The following is a 25,979-nucleotide window of genomic DNA, read 5'->3' as shown; positions in this document are numbered from 1 at the left end:
TGACACGTGCTCCACAGGTTAGTTTACGCTGCGTTAAAAGAAAAAAAGAGCACAGTGGGCATGAGTTCCTATAAATCCCATCCTCTTTGCTGGAACTGTAAAATGCTGCATTTTTGACAGAGGAAAAATATGTAGTGTCAAAAGCTCATCATGGGCACACAGCCTAAGGGATAGCAAAATTACTTAAAGGGCTATTTCCAACATGAACTTTTATGGTGTATCCAAATGTTTGCCATATGCGAGACCCACCACTATGTGGGAAACCGCAGTCTTCCGACCCTCATGTTGTGGGAGCCCTGTGGCCACTGCATGTGGGAATAGAGTCGATTGAGAGGTCGTCATGCAGGTATGCACCATACTCTGTTCACGTGTGTAGGCGTTATGGGGACAGATCCCTGTTTTCCACATGGGTTCCTGTCCCAGGAATGGATCCTTATGAAGACGTCAGATCATTTCAGGCCTACAAGCGATATGTGAAGGTTTAGGAACTATATGTAGAATTGAGAGTCCTCAGTGGATTGTACCTTGTAATGGCTACCTGAAAAGATGGTAACAAATTGCAAGCTGTCGAGACTTCTCAGGTCCCTTCATCAGGTATAGACTAATACAAAATCTGAAGAATCACATACATTATATATATATATATATATATATATATATATATAAACACAGCACAGAAATAACGCAATAGATAAGACAAGTGACGTGAAGCAGAACTGTCATTATGGGAGAGGGATAAACAGTTGTAGCCATAAATATTGGAACAGTTCGTAGATAAGGAGTGAAAGTTTTACTGTCCTCTGATTGGGATCTGGTTCTGTGTTGTGATGCCCCCACAAGGTCTGAGGAGCAAATTCTTTAACTGATGTAAATATTACATAAATCCATGCGACAGTCATTCCTGCACTGAGTGTGTCAAAGGTCGTCATGAGTTTATACTCCCAGACTCTTCTGTCTCTCTGAGATTTCATGTCTATGGTGCTGTGATCCGGCATACAAAAATGTTTTGCCACATGTAGATCCTTTCTTTTTTCTCTTATTGTGTGGCGATGAGAATTCATCCTTGTTCTCAGTTTTTGCCCGGTCTCCCCCACACACAGACCCCAGTTGGACATTTAGTACAAATAATTAAGTACACCACATTAGATGTTATGCAGCTGAAAGTACCTGGGATCTTGTAGTCCTGATGTGAGTTGGGGATCTTTATCTTGTCCGTGGTCATTATAAATGGACAGATTTTAATTTTTTTTCTGGTTGCAAGGAATGGTTCCTGTAGCTGTTGGAGAGGACAGGGAACTTCTGACTACGTTGCTTCTTAAATTTGGGGGCTGCCTAATGACAGTAAGGGGGGTCTGGAAGTATGGATTGTAATTGGGCATCTTTTTGTAGTAAAGGTTGTAATTTCCGTGCAGTTCCCCTTAGCACTTCCAGATTTGGGTTGTAGGTGACTACTAGAGGCACCTGGTTATTCTCTTCTTTAGCTTTGTAATGTAGCAGGTGATTCCTTGATATTCTGGTGGCTCTTGTAAATTGGTTTCGAATTCTTCTTGGATGGTAGCTCTGATTTCAAAAAGGCCTTTCAGAGGTGACCAAGGTGTTCATCTCTATCCATGGGGTTGGAACATATACAATTATATCTGATGGCTTGGCTTTAGCCAATAGAGTTTGTGTTTTGGATGGAAACTGTCCTATTTAAAGTATGTTGGACGGTCGACTGGCTTTGAAACAGGGATGTATCTATTTCATTGTTCTGTAGCTTAATGATGGTGTCCAAAAAGTTAATATCAGTACAGGAGTAGTTGAGTTTTAAGTTGATGGTGGGATGAAATTGATTAAACTGTTTGTGGAACATCTTTAGCTGTTGCTCAGACTCCGTCCAGATGATTAAAATATCATCAATGTAGTGTTAGTAGGCCAAATGTCCGATGGGACATGCAGACAAAAATTTGCTTTCAAGCTTGGCCATGAAAAGATTTTCTTACTGTGGAGCCATTTTACTTCCCATAGCTGTGCCAGACTGCTGTAGATAGATCTTGTTGTCAAATTCAAAGTAATTGTGGGTGGGGATGAATTTTGTAACTTTCACCGTAGAATCGGCATCGTTCCCTGTGTTTTCCATGAAGACTTTGCAGGCATTTAATCCATCGTGGTGTGGGATATTAGCCCCTTTACCCCCAAGGGTGGTTTGCACGTTCATGACCGGGCCAATTTTTACATTTCTGACCACTGTCCCTTTATGAGGTAATAACTCTGAAACGCTTCCATGGATCCCACTGATTCTGACATTGTTTTCTCGTGACATATTTTACTTCATGTTGGTGGTAAAATTTCATTCAAATAACTTGTGTTTATTTGTGAAAAAAACGGAAATTTGGCCAAAATTTAGCAGGGCTGTGGAGTCGGAGTCGTGGAGTCGGTGCTCATTTTGGTGGAGTTGGAGTCGGTATAAAATGGACCGACTCCGAATCCTAAAATATATAATAAATTGGGTACAGTAGTTCAATGCAGAATGTGCTGAATATTTTTTCATAGGAGTTTGGGAAAGTTATGAAATGTTCTATAAATGGCTGTTCTATTCCTGATCTAAGGCTACATTCACGCACAGCGTTTTTCCTGTGTTTTTTGAGGATACGTTTTTCAGCTGCAAAAGCAGATCAACTTTTTAAAAAACTGCATCACCTGAAAGGTTTTTGAGCTCATAGATAATGTTTTCAATAGCAAATGCAGATTAGAAATCTGCTCTATCTATATATCCATTTATCCATATCTGTCTATCCATATCGTATCTGTACCAAAAAGAATGAAAACCGGGTAGTACACCAATATATATTCTGTTCTAAATATCTTGATTATTGGATCATAAAAATGATTAAATGTCTGAGGTTCACATTGTACTACAATAAATTTTTCACTTAAATATAAGCAATATGTGTGGGAGTCGGAGTCGTGGAGTCGGAGTTGGAGTCGGAGTCGGTGTAAGGGAAATTGAGGAGTCAGAGTCGCAGGTTTGGCTTACCGACTCCACAGCCCTGAAATTTAGACAATTTCGCAATTTTCCAACTTTGTATTTTTATGCCCTTAAATCACAAATACGGCACACAAAAAACTTAATAAATAACATTTCACATATGTTTACTTTACATCAGCACAATTTTGGAACCAAATTTTTTTTTTTGTTAGGAAGTTATAAGGGTTAAACTTTGACCAGCGATTTCTCATTTTTGCAACACCATTTTGTTTTTACAGACCACATCACATTTGAAGTCACTTTAGAAAATAGAAAATACCCAAAAGTGACACCATTCTAAAAACCACACCCCTCAAGGTGCTCAAAACCACATTCAAGAAGTTTATTAACCCTTCAGGTGCTTCACAGTAATTTTTTGAATGTTTAAAAAAAATGAACATTTAACTTTTTTTCACAAAAAAATTACTTCAGGTCCATTTTTTTTTATTTTACCAAGGGTAACAAGAGAAATTAGACTGGAAAAGTTATTGTGCAATTTCTCCTGAGTACGCCGATACCTGATAAGGGGGAAGGGGGGGGACCACTGTTTCGGCGCATGGCAGAGCTCAGAAGGGACGGAGCGCCGTTTGACTTTTTCAATGCAAAATTGTCTGAAATTCAGATCGGACGCCATATCACGTTTGGAGAGCCCCTGATGTGCCTAAACAGTGGAAACCCCCCACAAGTGACCCCATTTTGGAAACTAGACCCCCCCAAGGAACTTATCTAGATATGTGGTGAGAACTTTGAACCTCCCAGGGCTTCACAGAAGTTTATAACGTACAGTCGTAAAATTAAAAAATCACATTTTTTCCACCAAAATGATCTTTTTACCCCCAATTTTTATTTTCCCAAGGGTAACAGGACCCTAAAAGTTATTGTGCAATTTGTCCTGACTACGCTGATACTCTTCATGTGGGGGTAAACCACTATTTGGGCGCATGGCAGAGCTCGGAAGGGAAGCAGCGCCATTTGACTTTTTTGGCTGGAATTGGGATTAGATTCCATGCCACGTTTGGAAAGCCCCTGATGTGCCTAAACAGTGGAAACCCCCCACAAATGACACCTTTTTTGAAAGTAGACCTCCTAAGGAACTTATCTAAATGTGTGGTGAACACTTTGAACCCCCAAGGGCTTCACAGAAGTTTATAACGCCCGGGCGTGAAAATAAAAAAAAATCATATTTTTTACACAAACATGATCTTTTAGTCCCCAATTTTTTTATTTTCCCAAGGGTAACAGGAGAAATTGGATGCCAAAAGTTGTTGTCCAATATGTCCTGAGTATGTTGATACCTTATATGTGGGAGAAAACTACTGTATGGGCACACGTCAGGGCTCGGAAGGGAAGTAGTGACGTTTTGGAATGCAGACTTTGATGGAATGGTCTGCGGGTGTCATGTTGCCTTTGGAGAGCCCCTGATGTACCTAAACAGTGGAAACCCTCCACAAGTGACCCCATTTTGGAAACTAGACCCCCAAGGAACTTATCTAGATATGTGTGGTGAGCACTTTGAACCCCCCAGTGCTTCACAGAAGTTTATAACGCCCGGGCGTGAAAATAAAAAAAAAATCATATTTTTTCCACAAACTTGATCTTTTAGTCCCCAATTTTTTTATTTTACCAAGGGTAACAGGAGAAGTTGGACCCCAAAAGATGTTTTGCAATTTGTCCTGAGTAGGCTGATACCCCATATGTGGGGGTAAAACACTGTTTGGGCGCATGGCAGAACTTGGAAGGGAAGGATCACCATTTGACTTTTCAACGCAGAATTGGCTGGAATTGAGATCAGACGACATGTTGCGTTTGGAGAGCCCCTGATGTGCCCAAACAGTGGAAACCCCCCAATTCTAACTCCAACCCTAACCCCAACACACCCCTAGCCCCAGCCCTAATGGGAGAATGGAAATAAATATATTTTTTTTTATTTTATTATTTTTCCCTAACTAAGGGGGTGATAACGGGGGGGGTTTGATTTACTATTTATAGCGGGTTTTTATGTTTGGCAGCTGTCACACGCTAAAAGACGCTTGAGTGCTATAATTTTTACATATTTTGACCAACAGAGTTATGTGAGGTCTTATTTTTTGCGGGACGAGTTAACGTTTTTATTGGTACCATTTTCGGGCACGGGATATTTTTTGATCGCTTTTTATTCCAATTTTTGGGACGCAGAATGAACAAAACCCAGCATTTCAAGAATTTCTTTTGGGGGGTGCGTTTACACCGTTCCGCGTGCGGTTAACTTGATAAAGCAGTTTTATTCTTCGGGTCAGTACAGTTACAGCAATACCTCATTTATGTCGGTTTTTTATGTTTTGGCGCTTTTATGCACTGAAAATTTTATATAAAAAAATAATTATTTTTGCATCGCTTTATTCTGCGAGCTCTAACTTTTTTATTTTTTCACTGATGACGCTGTATGGCAGCTCGTTTTTTGCGGGACAAGATGACGTTTTCAGTGGTACGATGTTTATATCTGTCTTTTTGATGGCGCGTTATTGCACTTTTTGTTTGGCGTTATGATAAAGTATTATTTTTTGCTTTTGTTTTTTTATTTTTAGTTTTTAACGGGTTCGCTAAAGGGGTTAACTAATGGGACAGTTTTATAGGACGGGTCGTTACGGACGCGACGATATTGAGTATGTCTACTTTTATTGTTTTTTTGTTTTTTTTTATTTCCGAAAAATGAATTTATTAGGGAATATACATATATTTTTTTTTTTTACTTTATTATACTGTCCCAGGTGGGACATCACTGTTATGTGACAGATCTCTGATCTGTCACATCACAGATTGCTGTGACAGATCAGCACTGCGGCTTCCTCATGCCGGCGCTTTGCAGGCATGAGGAAGCCGGCTCCCTGCCAGCCCCCGAAGGTCCCTGCCGCCATATTGGATCCGGGGACCTGCAGGGAAGGAGGCCCCCGGAGCAGCGCTGCACATCGTGCTGCTTCGGGGGGCGCAGGGAAGCACAGAGGGAGCCCCTTCCCTGCCGATGCTTCCCTAAACCCCCGGTACACTGCGATCGTGTTTGATCCCAGTGTGCCAGGGGTTAACGTGTCGGGGATGGTCCGTGACCGCCCCTGACACATAGTGCCTGGTGTCAGCTGTGATAATCAGCTGACACCCGGCCGCGATCAGCGCTCACCCCGTGAGCACCAGGGCTGTGGAGTCAGTAAGCCACAGTTGCGACTCCGACTCCGACTCCTGGATTTTATCAGGCTCCGACTCCGGCTCCGACTCCGACTCCTTCATAAATGGCCAATTCATAACAACAAATTTACTGTTGTAAAATATTAAACATCGTGCTTATTCAGTTTCTCACCATCATATAAGTAATCAGACCACTTAGAGCAAAAACTACATTTATTAGAATACAATTAGAATATAGCAAATAACTTTTATAAACTTTTCTAAACTGTAAGTAAATATGCAATAAACACTTTTATGCAGTTAATAAGAAGAAATCTATAAATTTGTCCTCAGAAAAAGTATTGCCTCTGTCAGATCCTCCTTCATGGATGCCCTCAAATCTGATCTAATTATTTTGAGAGCAGAGAACAACCTCTCTACACTAACTTGTGTTGGTGGCAAAGCAGTAACCACTCGGGCAACATCTCTGACAATGTCAGGATACAGAGGAATCGCTTGTTGCACTGTTATTTTTGTTGAACGGTCAAATTTTTCAATTTCTTTTAGTGTACATGAAAAATTCTGCTGAAATGTACTGGCTGTGTTCCTTGATGGGGATGACTCTTCTTCTATGCGGGAACGCTTTGCACGGTCCTTGTGATCCAAATATTTTTCGAAATTAAATTCTTCATCAGTTGATGATGAGGGTGAAGATGTGGCAGGACGACCAAATTCTTCTTGTTCCTCCTGACTGTTCTGCAACCCTTTCATCCTTACTGCTATTTCAAACAGAGCTTCTTTTCCTTTACTTAGCTGTTGATCATCTAGAAGAATCCGATGCATTGGGTCTACATAAACAGCTGCCAAAAGAATGTTATTTTGTAATAGTAGCTCCTCTCTCCGTTTCATTGATGTAGCAATGCCACTTGCAATTAACCCTCCTCTTTGGGACAGGCGAAACATCAGGTTCTTCCACTCCTTTAAGAAAATACCTGGAGTTAAGTCCTCTGCTTGTAATTTTTTAGTCACTGTAAATGGGTGCTCTAGCAATTTTTCCAGCTCATTCACCTGATTCCACTGACTTTCATTTAGCGTCAGTTGAGGGTTAGCCATGTCTACAAGAAAGGTTTTCAGTTCAACCAAGCGCTGAATCATTAAGTAAGTGCTGCCCCATCGTGTGGCTTGATCAATAATTGCCCCTTTTCCAGCACGTCTCTTCAAAATTGAGTCAACATTAGGGGTTCTGGCAACAGTAGCCAATTTTCTCACCTTGCCAATCAGTGCAGCAGCATGTCCTTCTTGCAGACTGTCTCTTATAGCCAGCTGTAGCGTATGCACAACACAGCGCATGTGATGAATGAAAGAACATATTGACACAGTTTCAACAAGATCATCTAAACTATCATGTTGCTGTTCATCTGAAGCAACTTCAGTTTGCTCCTCAGTTACAATACTGTGTTCCTCTATTTCAAACATTTCTGTGTCTGTGGACCCAGAATGTTCTTCTAGCTGCTGGTCACCATCATTACTCTCATTCATTAGCTTAATAGTACTTATCATATTTGAAGCATTGTCAGTTACGACAGAAAGAACTTGCTCTTTTTTAAGTTCATAGTCTTGCAGAACCTTTTCCACCAAGACCTGGAGAAACTCACTGGTGTGATGAGCTTTGGTGTCTTTTACTGCCAATGTCTTGGTAACTATTTCATTTTTGTCACAAACAAATCGGACATTGATGGCAAAATAGTTCACTCTGTGACGTGTGCAGGCATCCATTTTAAGAAACAGAAAGCGTCCCTTGAGAGTTTTTTTAAGTTCTTCCTTTTGTTTAAAAGCTTCTTCGATTACTAATTTTCTAATACTCTCTCTCTCCAGAGAAACACCAAGCTTGCGGGCCATTTCCCCATTCAGACACATAAATGCTGGTCGTGAAAATAATGTAATAGGCACACTATCCTTTACAACAAGCTCTATGATCTGTTTTTTAAATGTATCTACTGTCATTGTCACAGTAACTTTGTCACTGACAAAATATCTTGCAACTGATGGCTGCAAAGTTCTCTGCTCCTTTGTTTGGCTGGAAGAGCTGGGCACTGGTTCATTGGTTTGGATGCAGTCTTTCTCATCCACTGCTTTCAGTACTTCTGGATGAAAGCGCTGTAAATGTCTCTTTAGATTAGAAGCTCTGGTAGGAGCATTTTTATCTTTGCCTGAATATGCACTCATCTTGGCTTCACAGCATTTGTTTTCGTCTGGATCATTTGTCATACACTGACAGACATAATGTTTTCTATCTTGAGTGATGGTGAAATGTTCAAATACAGCTGATTTAATGTGATGCTTCTTTGACATTCTCAGGTTTTTTATTCTGCATTCACAATCCAAATGACAATTGTCTTTCCTAAAAACAATTGTACAAAATTATTGCCAGGTCGTACAACTGATATAGTGGTCAGTAATACTGTTATTATTCCTCATGTACTCACAGTTAACTGATGCAAAGTTTGTTGAAAGGATAATACTTCTTACAGTCTTCCTCTTCTGAGTAGCAGGCAGCTGTGAGATGCTTGGAAGACGCACACCTAGTATGATCTAGTCTAGAGGAGGAGCTTTACTACTAAGAATTTGCAACACATTTTCACTTTCAGTTTCATACATTGTAAGTAGGGGGGTTGGGGCAGCATGAGGTTAACCAAGTATAAGATTAGATAAGGGCAGTGGAGAACAGTGACACACAAGAAGTAAGAAATGTCTCTATCTCCAGCAGAACTGCTTATCACTGTTGTTCATAGTTTGATAGAACATATATATTTGAGTAACATTTATAAAATTCATATGAAAGTTCAATTATGAAATATTAATACATTTTTTTTAAAGCTGGAGTCGGTACTTTTCTACCGACTCCGACTCCAACCAAAACTAACTCCGACTCCACGACTCCGACTCCACAGCCCTGGTGAGCACCGCTGATCGCGCTAGACATACTATCCCGTCCATGGGCATAGGGGCCCGGGGCCCATGGACGGGATAGTACGTCTCATGTCAGAAAGGGGTTAGAGTAAAAAGATTCCACATCCATGGTGACCAGGATGGTTCCTTCTGGTAGAGGACCTATTGCTGCTAGTTTATTCAATAAGTCAGTTGTGTCCTGAATGTAGCTGGGTGTATCCTTTACCCTTGGTTTAAGAATACCCTCTACCCATCCAGATACCTGCTCCATAAGGGTGCCCACACATGAAATAATTGGTCTTCCTGGATTTCCAGATTTGTGGATTTTTGGAAGCATGTAAGATATTGCTATTCTTGGACTCTCTGGTATCAGGTCATTGCCTCTTATGGATTCATCAGGCAGACAAGATACCAACTTGTTTAGTTCCTTGTAATAGTCCTGTGTAGGATCCGACTCCAATTTTTTGTAGTATTGTGTGTCTATAAGTTGTCTGTTTGCTTCCTTTATGTAGTCTGATGTGTTTCATCATGACTATTGCACCTCCCTTGTCAGCAGGTTTAATGATAATTTCTTTGTTGGTCTTCAAAGACTGTATGGCCTTACTCTCCTGGCCCTGATGTTGGTTGCTTGTCTCCTGTTAGGCTGCGTGCACACGCTGCGGATTCCGCTGCGTTTCCGCAGCGTTTTTGGCCGCTGCGGACCCGCAGCAGTTTTAGCTGCGGTGTACAGTACCATTCAAATGAATGGGAATAAAAAAACGCTGTGCCGACGCTGCGGAAAAATCCGCGCGGATTTGCTGCGGTTTTGAATCCGCAGAAAGAATTGCATGTCAATTCTTTCTGCGGAAACCGCTGCGGGTTCTTATCTCCACCATTGTGGAGATAGTGAATCCGCAGGACCAAACCGCAGGCAAAACCGCAGATAATCCGCAGGTCTTTGGATTATCTGCGGTTTTTGCAAAATCCGTGCGGATTAATCCGCAGCGGATTCCGCAGCGTGTGCACGTACCCTTAGTGTCTATGATGGTGGATTTTATCTAATGTATGAAGGAGTCTATAGGTTTAGGAACTAGTCATGCAATGACCAGACCTAAAATGTCCATACATTTTACCAGCAGCCCATGGACTTGACCACTGTAGGAATACTAAAACACATGGTGCTACAGGTTCTTCTCACAAAATTAGAATATCGTCAAAAAGTTAATTTATTTCAGTTCTTCAATAAAAAAACATAAAGCTCATATTATATAGTCATTACACACAGTGATCTATTTCAAGTGTTTATTTCTGTTAATGTTGATGATTATGGCTTACAGCCAATGAAAACCCAAGTCATTATCTCAGTGGCATTTAACTAGTTAATAGTCGTGGGTGGATCGTGATTCCACCCGCGGCTAATGTGGGCATATGTCCCAGGAAAGATGTGGGCTCACCGCCGGAGCCCACATCAAAAGGAGGGAGTTAAACGCTTAGGAAGCCTTTGCAGGTGTTTTTTAATTTTTCTAATTTACTGAGATAATGGCTTTTGGGTTTTCATTGGCTGTAAGCCATAATGATCAACATTAACAGAAATAAACACGTGAAATAGATCCCTCTGTGTGTAATGGCTCTATATAATGAGTTTCACTTTTTGTATTGAAGACCTGAAATAAATTAATTTTTGATGATATTCTAATTTAGTGAGAACCTGTAGGTTCCCTTAAAGGCAAAGGACTTTTTTGAGATGCGGAAAAATGATTTTTTTTATGTAGTAGTTATCTTTAGTTAATGGTTGTGGTCACCTTTAGTTAATGAAATGGCACAAAATTTTAGTCTGTAATTGTCATTCCTTTTGTCATTTTCAGACCCCCTGATATAAAGTTTGCATCCTGATCCAAATTTTACATTTTTCAATTTTGTGATTGTCTCTCCCTGTAATACATGCTGGATGGGAGCTCTGTGTGAATTCAGGGCTGCACTTATTTCCTCTCTTTGTGCTTTCCTCCTTGTCTAGAACCAGTTTTCTGTGCTCTCCTTAAAACTTTAGTTACTTTCCTCTCTCCCCACTGCAGATCTGTGTACAACCCTTTCCTGCTGCTATCTCTAACACAGGGAGAAGGGAAAGAGGAGCAGAGAGTCCTCAGGAGCTCTCATATGTAATTTTTTTTTTTTTTTGCAGATGACTTAGGGTAGCTAGATAACGGACCTACAGACACTCTGCAGCAGCAAAATGGTAGAAAATATTGAATAAATACCATTCAGAAAGTTACTTAACTTTGCATTTAGGAAGCAAGAAACCAGAACACAAATTCTGGGAATATATGTGCATAGCCTCTGTACGTGAACGCTGTTTTCTAAAAAACAAAGGTTGGACTTCCTATACCTTAGTGTCACGTTTCTTCCATGTGGTCGTAGAACTTTCTTTATTTCAACATGCAGCAGCCTGAGATTGCCATATCTTATATCAGATTTTTTTTTTGTTCTTTTTACGGCCTGGAAAATTCTTCAGAAATCGCAGTGATTGATATCGGAGGGTGTAAAGTTCAGCCCGGTATTTTGTTACCAGCTGTAGGCGCTGAATTATGGATTGAAATCCGAACTGCAGGAAACAGGCAGAGCTTTGTGCGTCTTTTCCATCAGATGTTCATTTTTTATTCTTCGGACTTTGATTAGCAGGAAAAAGATAAAATTTGGGCTGTTTTGTGAGAAGAGTTGGTAATCTCTGGCTTTGCAGAATATAAAGTTTTTCTTTATCGCTTTTATAGCCGTCTTTTATGGCAGCAGCTGGGGATTGGGCAAGTGCCTAATAGAGTTTGATAGTCTTATCTAACAGTTCTCAGGAGCTGGTGAGATAGATAATCTCTTATCTGCTCACAGAAGGTGATAAGTAGCTTCCAGGAGTTTATTTAGGGTCTGGAATCTCTTTTAAGGGGGATAAAGATAAATCCATATTTTTAGGCTATTAAATACATTCTAAAATATATCGCTGGTTGCGACTTGTACAAGTTTATGAACGTAGAAATAAATATATGTTTGATTCTTGTGCTTTGTAATCTGTGCTTGTAGGTCTGCTACTTAAAGGAACTCTTATCAGCAGGTTTTACTATTTAATCTGAGAGCAGCATGATGTAGGGGAAGAGAGACCGATTTCAGCGATGGGTCACTTACTGGGCTGCACATTGTACTTTCAATACAATCAGTGTTTTATCAGCAGGAAATTATCATTTCAGGACTAGACGTTGTGTGCCAGCCGGTTCAGATAATTTGTGTAACCCCCGCCTCCAATCACTGATTTTTTTACAGTGTACAAAGGAAGCTGCCAATCAGGTGTAGGTGGGGTTATGCACAGCTCAGCATTTATAGCTCTGCTGCAGCTACAGCAGAGAAAACAGGGAGTTTAAAAAAAAAAAAAACTACACCTAGCATCCGAATAAGTGATACATAGCTGGAATCAGGCTCTTTGTCCATACATCATGCTGCTCTCACATTCTATAGCAAAACCCTGCTGACAGATTCCCTTTAAGCACAATTGTATATACTGTCCTTTCCCTCTAGCTTCAAGACATTTATGGGTTCTCTAACTAAGCCATCATTCAGATGTCAAAATATCGCGGTCATGGTACTGATAACACAATCTTTATTTAAAACTAAAATGAGTAAACTTTCAATTTTCACACTGGTTGTTGGGACTATTTTATACTTTAATTTCCTGTCCTGTCTGGAAGAGTTTTCAGCAGTCTCCTTATCACAGGCAGGATTACAGTGAATGAGATGATAACAAAGGATCCACCAATCACTGTAGGCCATGTCACAGATTACACTGCTCCCTCTCCCTTCACAATGGTTGTTGCACACACTCATTAGATGCTTCAGTACAATAGCTAGGGTCAATGTCAGTATATTGCTCCTAATGTGCATGTAAATTTCCTGAAACAAGAGGAAGGATGATTCTAAAAAAAAACCCCTCCGTGACGGGTGTGAAAATCGCAAGATCTCTATTTTTCATTTTTAATAAATTCTGTAATATGGGAAACAAAAACAAATATCTGATTTAAGCACTAGGTTTTCTGATGACCCCCTACCCTTTTTTATGCACTTAGGTAGAGCCCAGCTCATCCCCCCTATGTACATGTTTTATGTTTCAGAATGTAGTTCCTGCCGAAGTGTCTCTGGTTTGTGTGGTGAAGCCGGATGAATTCTGGGACAAGAAAGTAACACATTTTTGCTTTTGGAAGGAGAAAGATCGCCTTGGTTTTGAGGTAAGAATGATAGGAATAAACTTGACCTGTGAAGTAGCTCTTATACATGGAGGACTTGCTTTGACTACTGGGAACAGGATTAAGAAACCTTAAAGGGAATCTGTCACCTCATTTTTAGCCTATTAGATGTGGCCACCGCCATCAGGGGCTTATCTATAGCATTTTGTAATTTCTGTAGGTAAGCCCCCGATGTAACCTGAAAGATAAGAAAAACCGGTCCGATGCGGTGGGTGTCGCAGTCCGGTCCGCCGCCTCCCATCTTCTAGCGATGACGTCCTCCTTCTTACTTCTGCCGCGGCTCCTGCGCAGGCGTACTTTATCTGCCCTGTTGTACAGGCGCTGGGAAAGGTCAGAGAGGTCCAACAGGGCAGATAAAGTACGCCTGCGTAGGAGTCGCGGCAGAAGTAAGGAGGAGGACGTCAGCGCTAGAAGATGGGAGGCGGCGGACCGGACTGCGACACCCACCGCATCGGACCGCGTCCCCCAGTGAGTATAATCGAACGTGTTTTTCTTATCTTTCAGGTTACATCGGGGGCTTATCTACAGCATTACAGAATGCTGTAGATAAGCCCCTGATGGCGGTGGCCGCATCTCATAGGCCAAAAATGAGGTGACAGATTCCCTTTAATGTTGGACGTGTGAAACCGGCTGATGTACGGACCACAACATCTGGACCTGAACACAACAGCCTCATATGTGCCAGTGTTAGACCTCATGGTCCATACTCAGACATTGAATGCTGGCCCTGTTACAACCTGACTTTTATTTTTTAGGAGGGTAGAAGAATGCTTTCTGTGAGAGAATTACTGTAGAGGTGTTATAATACTCCAAAAATATTTTACCGTGACCATAAGAAATAGAAAACATCCTGACTTGGGTTCCTTCTAGCCTCCTACACTTCATCTGCTTTCAAATCTGTAAGTGTGGTTCCATTTGTCCGACCGTCCAGCTTTCTTTCCCTCCAGCACAATACTAATTTGCTAGAGGGAAATTGATGAAGGATGTGATCCCGTAGCTTTACCGCCACTGATGACGTCCCATTTCATTGTGCTGAAAGCAGCTGCTTCAGTAACGGCAGTGCCGGCCCCCGAGGACTCATTGAGAATCACCAGTGCATTCTGGGATCCTGAAGCAAGAAAAAAATTTAAAAAAAAAACTATTTTTTTATTGAAGTAATTTAAAAAAAGTGGTTAGATTATTTAATTAAATGGCTAGACATTTAGTTTGAAATTCACTGTTGGTTTTGTACAACCTCTTTAAACTGGGCATTGAAACATCAATACTATGCAGCATGATATTGCATAGTATTGATATGATAGGAGGGGAAGGAGGTAAAATAAGGTATAAGTATTGCATGAAAATGCTTACCTTTGCAATGGATGATCAATGAGACAGAAGTTTAGATAGTTTTTAATGTTTTGCGGAACGATAAGACGCATTTGTAGGTTCTTTCAACTTTTTTTAAATCTTTTACTGGAACGGTTACTGCAGAAAATGTGCCCTTCTGGCTGCTACAAAAACAAAAAAAAAAGACCTGATTGAATAAAACTAACAAGGTTAAACCAAGCCTATGATGAGATTAGATCCACAGATTGTCCCTAAATGACTGCCGATCGGCAAGCATGTACCCGACTGACGGTCATTTAACTGCTGCCCATTATAAAGAAGTAAGAGCAGCTTTCCTTCATGTTTCCTGGTAATGAGTATTTCATCCGAATTCATCAGGCTCTGAACAGAAGACAGCGCACATGCTGCCCCAAAGTAATCATCAGTGGGGTGTACAGTCAGTCAGGCTTTTTGTGACTATGAATAACGCTGTAGATCTTTGCGCTTTATAACACAATAAGTAGCCCATTTTTGTAAGACCTAGCAGTAAAATCGCCATTCAGGTTTTCTAAGCCGCTTGGATAGCAAATATTCAGGTACAATTATTTTACTGATTTGGTTCACATTTGTATTTTAGGGTCATGTATTTTTATTCTTATTTTTTTCTTCTTTAATCAATTGAACAACGAATGTTAAAAAACAAACAAAAAACACTTGCGGTAGTTTACTTGACCTCATATTCTTTTAATGGTGTGTTTGACCCCCTCAATCCATAGATGTAGCAAATCCATTTATTTATGTGTTGATTTACAGTAGTGCTTATTAATATCAATATACCATATATACTCGAGTATAAGCTGACCCAAGTATAAGCCGAGGCACCTAATTTTGCAAAAAAAAAAACAAAAAACTGGGTAAGCTTATGTTCTCGAGTATAAGCCGGGTATGCATTGTCCCCTCATGCCTGTCCTGTTACGTATGGCTCCCCCCGTCCCTATCCTTGTATGCATGGCTCCCCCATCACTGTCTTTGTATGCATGGCTCCCCCTGTCGCTGTCCTGGTATGCGTGGCTCCCCCCGTCGCTGCCCTTGTATACATGGCTCCGCCCGTCACTGTCCTGGTATGCATAGCTCCCTCTATCACTGTCCTGGTATGCGTGGCTCCCCCCCGTCGCTGCCCATGTATGCGTGGCTCCCCCCGTCGCTGCCCATGTATGCGTGGCTCCCCCCGTCGCTGCCCTGGTATGCATGGCTCCCCCCGTCGCTGTCCTGGTATGCATGGCTCCCCCCGTCGCTGTCCTGGTATGCGTGGCTCCCCCCGTCGCTGTCCTGGTATGCATGGCTCCCCCCGTCGCTGTCCTGGTATGCATGGCTCCCCCCGTCGCTGTCCTGGTATGCATGGCTCCCCCCGTCGCTGTCCTGGTATGCATGGCTCCCCCCGTCGCTGTCCTGGTATGTATGGCTCCCCCCATTGCTGTCCTGGTATGCATGGCTCCCCCCGTCGCTGTCCTGGTATGTATGGCTCCCCCCGTCGCTGTCCTGGAATGTATGGCTCCCTCCGTTGCTGTCCTGGTATGCATAGCTCCCCTCCATCTCTGTCCTGGTATGCGTGGCTCCCCCATCACTCATGGTATGTGTGGCTCCACCCTCCTGCTTGGTATGCATAGCTCCCCCCTCCAGTCATTGCATTCATGGCTCCCCCCTCCCGTCCTTGTATGCATGGCTCCTATTACAAAAAAACATCCTACTCACCTCCCTGTACACCCTGTATCTCGTTGGTTCCGGCTTCCAGCAGCTTTTCCTGTGCCGAGTGATCACGTGGCCCTACTCATTAAGGTAATGAATATGCACTCCATGTCTATGGGAGTGGAGACGCGTGCATATTCATTACCTTAATGAGCAGGGCCACGTGATCACTCGGCACAGGAAGAGCTGCTGGAAGCCGGAACCAACGAGATACAGCAAGGGCGCGCAGGGAAGTGAGTATAATATCTTCTGGAAGCCGGTGGCTGCGAGTGTCACTGTGCGCGCTGTAAGAGAAATCAATATTCATTTCTCTCTAACAGCGGGCACAGTTACAGCCGCAACCACCGGCTCCTGCCTCCTGTGACCTGCTGCCCCGCCGGCTTTCTGGGACAAATGACTCATGTATAAGCTGAGGGAGCCGTTTTCAGCACAAAAAAATGGGCTGAAAAACTCTGCTTATACACAAGTATATACGGTAAATCCTTTTATTTGAGATGTGTGTGTATATATAGGGGCACGTCTGTCGTGAGAGAGTGGAAAGACCCCAGTTATAGATAACGTTTACGAGCTTTTTATGGCCTTCCAGCTTCTAATAGCTGGTTTCTCCATTATTTGGGGAGAAATGTTGTTGGGCCCATATGATTCATGAATTTGTTGCAAAGTGAAAAAAAATGGTCTTTCTTCCTGTGTTTGAGCTTTTTTTGCGACTTTTGGTACCAAATGTCGCAAAATATTGTGGCGAACGTCAGCCAGTAATACACTTTGAAGTTGCACTAAAGATTACGACTTTTTAAAACGTTGTAATTGATGAATTGGGAAAAAACATCTGGAATCGCTGAAAGCTGCTTAATTGTTATTATTAATTATTATTATTAATAAGCAGAAAGGATAAAAACCACTGGCGAGCATATGTAAAATAGACTAAAAAAGGCGCAAATAGAATAATGAATTGGGGGCAAAAAAAGAAAAGAAAAAGGCACAAAACTAAAGAAAAAACAGGCAGAAAGGCAATGTTGAATTGGGACCATAGTTTTGTGCACATTTACTATTTCCAGGATGCAGATGGACTTCATTGGTAAATGATGGCGAAAGTATGGATGCAAAATACTGATGAGCATCCACTCACATGTATAGTCCATGAAGGTAGGGTGGGTGACAGTGAATTGGTGTTTTAACTTTGTATTGATAAGTATGGTCTTTTTTCAGTAATGTGTTGAGAATTTGTTGTCCTTTTTAATGATTATTTTGTGCACTTTAAATGGGGATGTCCCATGTCAAAAATCTTTTTTTCGAATCCCGATCAGGATCCTCTGTTCGGGGTTTTTTGACCAAAAGTGGAGAGTGGTTACCAAGAGTGTCTCCCTCTGTTAATTTTGAAAATTTAACTTCTACTTTAATGCTGTAAAAACATTACTGTTATGTCTGAAAAATTTAATAAAGTTTGTTTGAAAATGTAGGACCTGACTTGTCCTATTTTTACACAGACGGCCTCCTGATTTATATCGGCTCTGTGTAATGCTTAGTCTTCCCTGTGGTGGAGCTGCAGGGATACTTAATTTACTCTTGTCCGCAGAATACGTTAATGGTTTCATCAGAGGGACACTTCCTCAAAAGTATTATTAGTTCAAAGCACACAGCATGCACTCGCCGTATAGTGAATCACAGAGTGATGATTTTTGTGTCTATGAATAATATTTTACTTTGTAAATTTGTGAGAACTTGTAGATCTGAGAACTAATGATTGGCGAGCACTAAAATGCTCGTTACTCGTAACAAGCTTTTCGTAATTGTCGAATGCTCGACTCGAGTAATGAGCATAATGGAAGTCAATGGAAAGCTCGAGCATTTTTCTGGCAGACCCTATCAGGAGGTCTGGGAGGACCGTAAAATGGCTGAAATGGCATGGAAGCAACATGGGGAAGACCCCTAGACGCATTTGTTCTCACAGAGCACAGTGACCGTCAGTCTGGTAATCTATGTGACCTTGTGGAATCGCTGGAGTACGGTTGGACTGCAGGACTACACTGCCGCTGTATCAGCAGTTCCTCTGGGTCACGCAAACTACCGAACTGCACTCTGCGTGAACCAGGGACTGTGAGTCTCAGAAACCTTAAAGGAGACTTTAAGGTTACTGGAGTTCCCAGCTGCTGGAACATCTGGAGGCTGTGAACTCTGGTAATTTTAGTTGACAGCCTTCAGGTGTCACAGCACCTGGGAACTCTAGTAACCTTAAAGTATCCCAGTTGTGTGCACACGTTGCATTTTTGCAGTGTTTTTTATTGTTGTTTAAAGCCAGTTGTTAAAAAAAAAAAAAAGGAAAAATGGCTTATATAAAGAGATAAAAAAGGATGGATCGATAGATACAGAGAGAGAAATAGCCTACAGATATTCAGCACCTATCTAAGAATGAATTAAAAAGATGATGTGGGGGTCCCCCCAAGTCTTAATAACCAGCTAAGGGAAGGCAGACAGCTGCAGGCATATATTATCAGACTGGGGAGGGCCATGGTTATTGGGCTGTCTCCAGCCTAAAAATACAAGCCCGTAACAGCCCCTGCAGTGGCACATGATATTTGATTAAATAATTCTGGCACTTAGCCTCGGCTCTTCCCGATTGCCCTGGAGCAGTGGCCATCGGGGTAATTGTTTTTGGGGTTGTGAGCAGCTCCTGCTAACACACAGCCCCGGGTTAGTAATGCAGAGGCGTCAGTCAGACACCCCTATTACTAACCCAGTAAGTAAAAAAGAAAACACACAAAGTCCTTTATTTAAAAGAAAAAACACTCCCAGACAAATCCCCTCTTTTACCAATTTTTTACCCCAATAACACTCCCTGGCAGGTCCGATGCCATCAACATCGAGGTCCCACGACTCTACTACATATGACGGCTGAGTCAGGAAGGTCACATGGAGGGCAGTGTAGGAACTGACGCATGTGACCCGTGGTAACCTTCCTGATGTCACCGCTCATCACAGTGGCTGGCTCTCACGCTACCCTTAGGGTGTGTGCAGACGCTGCGGAATCCGCTGCGGATTAATCCGCACGGATTTTGCAAAAACCGCAGATAATCCGCAGGTCAAAAGACCTGCGGATTATCTGCGGTTTTGCCTGCGGTTTGGTCCTGCGGATTCACCATCTCCACAATGGTGGAGATAGGAACCCGCTGCGGATTCCGCAGAAAGAATTGACATGTCAATTCTTTCTGCGGTTTCAAAACCGCAGCAATTCCGCGCGGATTTTTCCGCAACGTCTACACAGCGGTTTTTTTTTACCATTCATTTGAATGGGTACTGTACACCGCAGCTAAAACTGCTGCGGGTCCGCAGCGGCCAAAACTGCAGCGGAATCCGCAGCGTGTGCACGTAGCCTTAGCGTGAGAACCAGCAGCTACAGCATATCTAGCTTCGTGCTGTGATCGAGGCTTCATATGCTGAGGATGTCGGATTGGTGATCGTGGTGCCGTGGGCTACGTCAGACCTGCGCAGGAACTTTACTTTCTAATAAATTGGAATTCTCAGGCAGTATGCTTTTTAAGTAACAGACTTTTGAGTGTTAAGCAGATGTAAATGTTTAATGAATGTTTATTGCTTCCCCCGCCCAACACTCGGTGCCGAGAGATAGGTGGGGGAAGCAGTGAATATTCATTTTATCATCTGATTTCAGAGGTCTGTGGATCCCCGGGTCTTAAGGCCCCGTCTCGCATAGCGAGATCTCTAATTCGTCACCGATTTTGTGACGCAACAGCCATCTCGCCTGCGATCTCGTGACACGCAGCAGCGACCGGCCCCCCTGCTGGATATTGCTGATCGTGCAGGAATGTCCTGGGCCATTTTTTCGTCGTTGCCGTCCCGCTGGCCAGCATGCATTGCTGTGTTGGATTGTGCTGGATCGTTGCTGCGTCGCTGAAGAGATCTGCCTGTTTGGCAGCTTACTAGCGATCATTTAGCGACACACCAGCGATCCCTACCAGGTCATATTGTTGTCGGGATCGCTGGTGCGTCGCTAAGTGAAAGGCCCGATGACTCGATGCAGCCGGCCAATCATGGCTACTGCATTTCTGTGTATGGCAGGCAATCCCTGCATGATTGGCTGTCTTACAGCCAGGAAAGATACCGGACAGGGACTCTAGCATTGCACTCGGGCACCGCCGATACTCGGCCAAGTAACAAGCTTGTTTGATCACCTTGATGCTCAGTCGGGTAATGAGCAGTGCCGAGCACACTTGCCCATCACTGCTGAGAACCCGTTTTCTTCCCTTCCTGTCATAGGGTGTTCATGTATGTCCTGCGAAGGGTGCAGGTGTATGCAGCAAACTTAGGAGCTGAGCCCACTCCATATGTACGGTAGCTCTGGTGCCTGCTGTGTTATACAGCTAGCACCTCCCTTTAAATGCAGCTATCAACTTAAAGGGGTATTCCCATCTCCAAGATCCTATCCCAATATGTGGTAGGTGTAATAGTATGAGCAAATACCTCCAATTAGAAATGTAGGGTTGTTCTTCTGATTCGCTATGTTGCTTACCTCATGTGCAGGGCGTTGCAGTACCTTTTGGAATCCATGGTCACGACAACTTGGGCTGGGTTCACATTACGTTTTAGCAGCCCGTTCAACGCATAGCGTTGACGGCCTGCTAACGGTATAGGATAGCGCGATCGCATAATTTCTCTGCAGTTGGACTTTTTTTCTAAGTTGTTAGTACATTACATGGTTAAGTGAAAAAATGCGGAAAAATTAAAAATTTTCCTGGCGAGGAAGGGGGTTAGTTATATGTGATGACACAACACCTTTTATATCCATTTTTACTATTATTTTTAAGGAATAATAATTCGCCAATAACACTTGTATAAGTTTATTTTCATGCTGTACCATTTTCATACTAAAACCTGAATTTAATTTCCACCCCTGGAGCAGGATTAGGTAGAAGCGTACGTACGCCACCATTTTTTGCGCTTGCTGCAAAGTGCAGAAATTGTAAATAAATTCCCTGGAGCTGTCGTAGCTCGTCTGATGCCCGGCCCATGTTTTCCCAAGGATCACAGATATATTACAGCAAATCAATGCAAACAAGCAGAGCCGTGCAAACACACCGACTATAAACCTTCATCGCACATTGTGGATCTGTGATCGTCCGCCGGAGACGGGAGGTGTAACAGAAGTGCGATTTGCATATAGTTTAATATAACGTTCCCCGCTATGCACCAGTTACCGGGGATGCATAGGGGGTGAAACGTCTTTACCGTGCAATATTAAGACTCTGTAGAGTCCTATGTGTGACTCTTGTCACAATGAATCATTGGCGGCAGGATATAAAGTAATAAAAAGAGGCTACATGACTTAGAAACGTAATTAAGTAGAAGCCTCTCCATTGTATTTGACAGTCATTCCTTTGGTGGGGACGTGTAGCTTGTGTTTCCGTGCTGCGGAGTGACACAGATTGTCTTTGTTCTGAAGTTCGCAGTCATTGTTTGATTGCACCAGCCGGACCCTGCCCGTGTTTCCTGTACTCGACCATTATAATGGTTCTCGAGGAAGCAGAATGTTGGATTTCCTATATGCCCACATTATTCTCGCCATTCATAGGACCGATCCCTTATTTCTATTTCAGTGTCTTAAAGGTGATCTGTCAGCAGGTTTTTAGCACCTAAACTATTGTCATCTGTGTAACACTTCTGAAATCATGGTGACGTCCATACCTTTATATTAAAAGTTAGCGCATCTGTTTTCTTGAAACCCAACGGTGAATTTATGAGAAATGAGCTCCCAAGGGCTGGCGCTTGGACTTCACGTACAGCTCTCGGATTTCGCCTCCTCTTTCTCCTCCTACTCTCTGACTGACATGTCACTCTTCTCTATGACCTGTTCCCCCACCTGAGATCTTGCACAGCATCATCTGTCACGATCCATTTTTGGATGCGTGGCAGGTCTGGGTCTGCTATTATTTAAGTGTTGATTTTTTGCTTTCAGGCCAGTGGGGGTTAATGTCGGTTTCCCTTGCAGACAGTGTGTTGCAATTGCTAAGTTGCTTGGTCAGCTGGTGTGGGTGGTGACCACCCCCTCCATCCTTTAAATAGTCACCTGATGCATCAGCTGACTGTTGGTGATTGTGCAATCTATGTTGACCGAGGAAAGAGCTTTCTGGCTGCAGTGATGCTTCTGCTGGTTTCGTGAGTTCATGACCTTGATGCCTTTCTTCTGCTGTGTGGTGCTTTTCAGAAGAGAAAGTTGTAAAGCTAAGTTGTGTTATTACCTTGTCTTATCATGTTTGTCACTGCCCCCCCCCCCCCCCCCCCCCCCGTGTTGTACCATCTGCAGTGGTGAGGCTAGCACCCTTGCCGGCTGGTGCACTAGCCAGGGCAGTGTGAGGTGGCAGTGAGGGACGAGTTTCGTGATGGCGACGGGTGGAAGGACCCGCTTAGGGCGTTAGGGGAGTGCAGAGACTTGATCAGGTTGGAGCTCAGGAGGTGTCCATCTCTAATTTCCCTATCGGTAGGGCTTTCCTTTCCCCATTACCATCCCGTTGTGTGTGAGTTGTGCCGTTTGCTACCGACCTCCTATTGGGTCGTCACATTTTGTGACAGTGTTGGGATCTTACGGTGCATGAGCCTCCCCCCGTAATGAGTGTTCCTGTGCAAGATCAACTGACACAAACTGGTAAAGATTGAGAATGAGCCTTCATGTGAACTCTCATTTTACCTGTCATGGACCAGTGTAAATGGGTCTTAAAAAAGGTCCATCACCAGATCTAACAGTCATCTCCTATATACATCATCTCACCTTGATGGCTGGTGTAGTTGCTTTGCAAATCCAATTCCAAATGACTATATTCCCTCCTGAAAACTCAGTATTTTTAAGAGTCCAGCCTTGCCATACACTGCCAGATTTTAAGAGTCCAAGTGGATACAAACTGCAAACTTTGTCTCCACCTACCTTGGTTGAATGACAAGCTCTTCTCACTCTCCTCCTTCTGAAATCTTGCACATGTTCAGTAGACGCTGCAGTCTCCATAGTCCTACAGTCGAAAAAGCCTGGCTTTCAGCTTTGTGTCCTCTCAGTTTGTAGCATCCTCTGCTACATGGAGCAAGTTTACCCAAGGGTAACTCTGCATATGTTATATTTATGGCATCACATGGTAGATTTGCCCAGACTATAGGAATGTCAATCACGGTGCTGGGGCAGGAGATAGTAGATAAAGCTGAATGAAGCACAAGCCACCTCAATCTCTGCAGTTGGCATCCTCCTGGCTTGATTGATGTGGATGATGCATCCTACGTCCTCCCCAAATTGCCGCAAATCTTGTACCTGAGCAGAGCAATGTCCCATACTGTGTAATGTGCCGGCACCAGCTTCATGTCTGGGTTAATAGGCGGTGAGGCATTATAGCATTTTACTCTGCTCTTACTTGGCATCCATTACATAGGCTCAAGATTTACGACGATTTGTGAAATGCGTACTCCTCACCTGGTTTCTGGCACACACGCTTGTCTTTGTACTCTTCACCTGGTTGCTGGAACACACGCTTGTCTTTGTACTCCTCACCTGGCTTCCGGCACACACGCTTGTCTTTGTACTCCTCACCTGGTTGCCAGAACACACGCTTGTCTTTGTACTCCTCACCTGGCTTCCGGCACACACTCTTGTCTTTGTACTCCTCACCTGGTTGCCGGAACACACGCTTGTCTTTGTACTCCTCACCTGGTTGCCGGCACACACGCTTGTCTTTGTACTCCTCACCTGGTTGCCGGCACACACGCTTGTCTTTTTACTCCTCACCTGGTTGCCGGCACACACGCTTGTCTTTTTACTCCTCACCTGGTTGCCGGCACACACTCTTGTCTTTGTACTCCTCACCTGGTTGCCGGAACACACGCTTGTCTTTGTACTCCTCACCTGGTTGCCGGACACACGCTTGTCTTTGTACTCCTCACCTGGTTGCCACCACACACGCTTGTCTTTTTACTCCTCACCTGGTTGCCGCCACACACGCTTGTCTTTGTATTCCTCACTTGGTTGCCGGCACACACGATTGTCTTTGTACTCCTCACCTGTTTGCCGCCACACACGCTTGTCTTTGTATTCCTCACCTGGCTTCCGGCACACACGCTTGTCTTTGTACTCCTCACCTGTTTGCCGGCACGCACGCTTGTCTTTTTACTCCTCACCTGGTTGCCGGCACACACTCTTGTCTTTGTACCCTCACCTGGTTGCTGGAACACACGCTTGTCTTTGTACTCCTCACCTGGCTTCCGGCACACACGCTTGTCTTTGTACTCCTCACCTGGTTGCCAGAACACACGCTTGTCTTTGTACTCCTCACCTGGCTTCCGGCACACACGCTTGTCTTTGTACTCCTCACCTGTTTGCCGGCACACACGATTGTCTTTTTACTCTTCACCTGGTTGCCGGCACATGCTCTTGTCTTTGTACTCCTCACCTGGTTGCCGGAACACACGCTTGTCTTTGTACTCCTCACCTGGTTGTCGCCACACACGCTTGTCTTTGTATTCCTCACTTGGTTGCCGGCACACACGATTGTCTTTGTACTCCTCACCTGGTTGCTGGAACACACGATTGTCTTTGTACTCCTCACCTGGTTGCTGGAACACACGCTTGTCTTTGTACTCCTCACCTGGCTTCCGGCACACACGCTTGTCTTTGTATTCCTCACCTGGCTTCTGGCACACACGCTTTTCTTTGTACTCCTCACCTGTTTGCCGGCACGCACGCTTGTCTTTGTACTCATCACCTGGTTGCTGCCACAGATTATTGTCTTTGTACTCCTCACCTGGTTGCCACCACACACGCTTGTCTTTTTACTTCTCACCTGGTTGCCGCCACACACGCTTGTCTTTGTATTCCTCACTTGGTTGCCGGCACACACGATTGTCTTTGTACTCCTCACCTGGCTTCCGGCACACACGCTTGTCTTTGTACTCCTCACCTGTTTGCCGGCACGCACGCTTGTCTTTGTACTCATCACCTGGTTGCCGCCACGCACGCTTGTCTTTGTACTCATCACCTGGTTGCTGCCACTGACTATTGTCTTTGTTTTCCTCACCTGGTTGCCGCCACATACGCTTGTCTTTGTACTCCTCACCTGGTTGCCGGCACACACGCTTGTCTTTGTACTCCTCACCTGGTTGCCACCACACGTGCTTGACACCATCTGAACCAAATAAGTTGGTCTCATCAGACCACAGGACATGGTGCCACTAATGTATGTCCTTAGTCTGCTTGTCTTCAGCCAAGGGTTTGCTGGCTTTCTTGTGCATCATCTTTAGAACATTCTTCCTTCTGGGACGACAGCCATGCAGACCATTGTGATACAGTGTATAGTGTGAGCAGGAACAGGCGGACCCCCCCCCCACCTCTTTAACCTCTGCAGCTATGCTGGCAGCACTCATATGTCCATTTTGAGAAGACAACCTCTGCATATAACACTGAACACGTGCACTCAACTTCTTTGATTGATCATAGTGAGGCCAGTTCTGCGTGGAACCTGTCTTGTTAAACCGCTATATGGTCTTGGCCACAGTGCTGCAGCTCAGTGTCAGGGTGTTGGCAATGCTCTTATAGCCTC

General features: G+C 43.6%; 1 protein-coding gene across 5 annotated transcripts in view; it reads left to right on the top strand.

Moving 5' to 3' along the window:
• The window catches only part of SESTD1 (SEC14 and spectrin domain containing 1), a 177,524-nt gene that overhangs the window by 85,585 nt on the left and 65,960 nt on the right, over positions 1 to 25,979 (top strand). For all 5 annotated transcript variants that reach the window (XM_073577473.1, XM_073577469.1, XM_073577472.1 and 2 more), the window contains exon 5: positions 13,216 to 13,329. In XM_073577473.1, coding sequence (XP_073433574.1) covers positions 13,216 to 13,329 — 114 coding nt within the window. The remainder of the gene's footprint in view (positions 1 to 13,215; positions 13,330 to 25,979) is intronic.

Source organism: Dendrobates tinctorius, unplaced genomic scaffold, assembly GCF_039654945.1.
Source record: "Dendrobates tinctorius isolate UK_male_01 unplaced genomic scaffold, ASM3965494v1 ptg000056l, whole genome shotgun sequence".
Lineage (NCBI taxonomy): Eukaryota > Metazoa > Chordata > Amphibia > Anura > Dendrobatidae > Dendrobates > Dendrobates tinctorius.
Note: the sequence above shows the minus strand (reverse complement) of the source record. Positions and strands in the feature narration are given on the sequence as shown.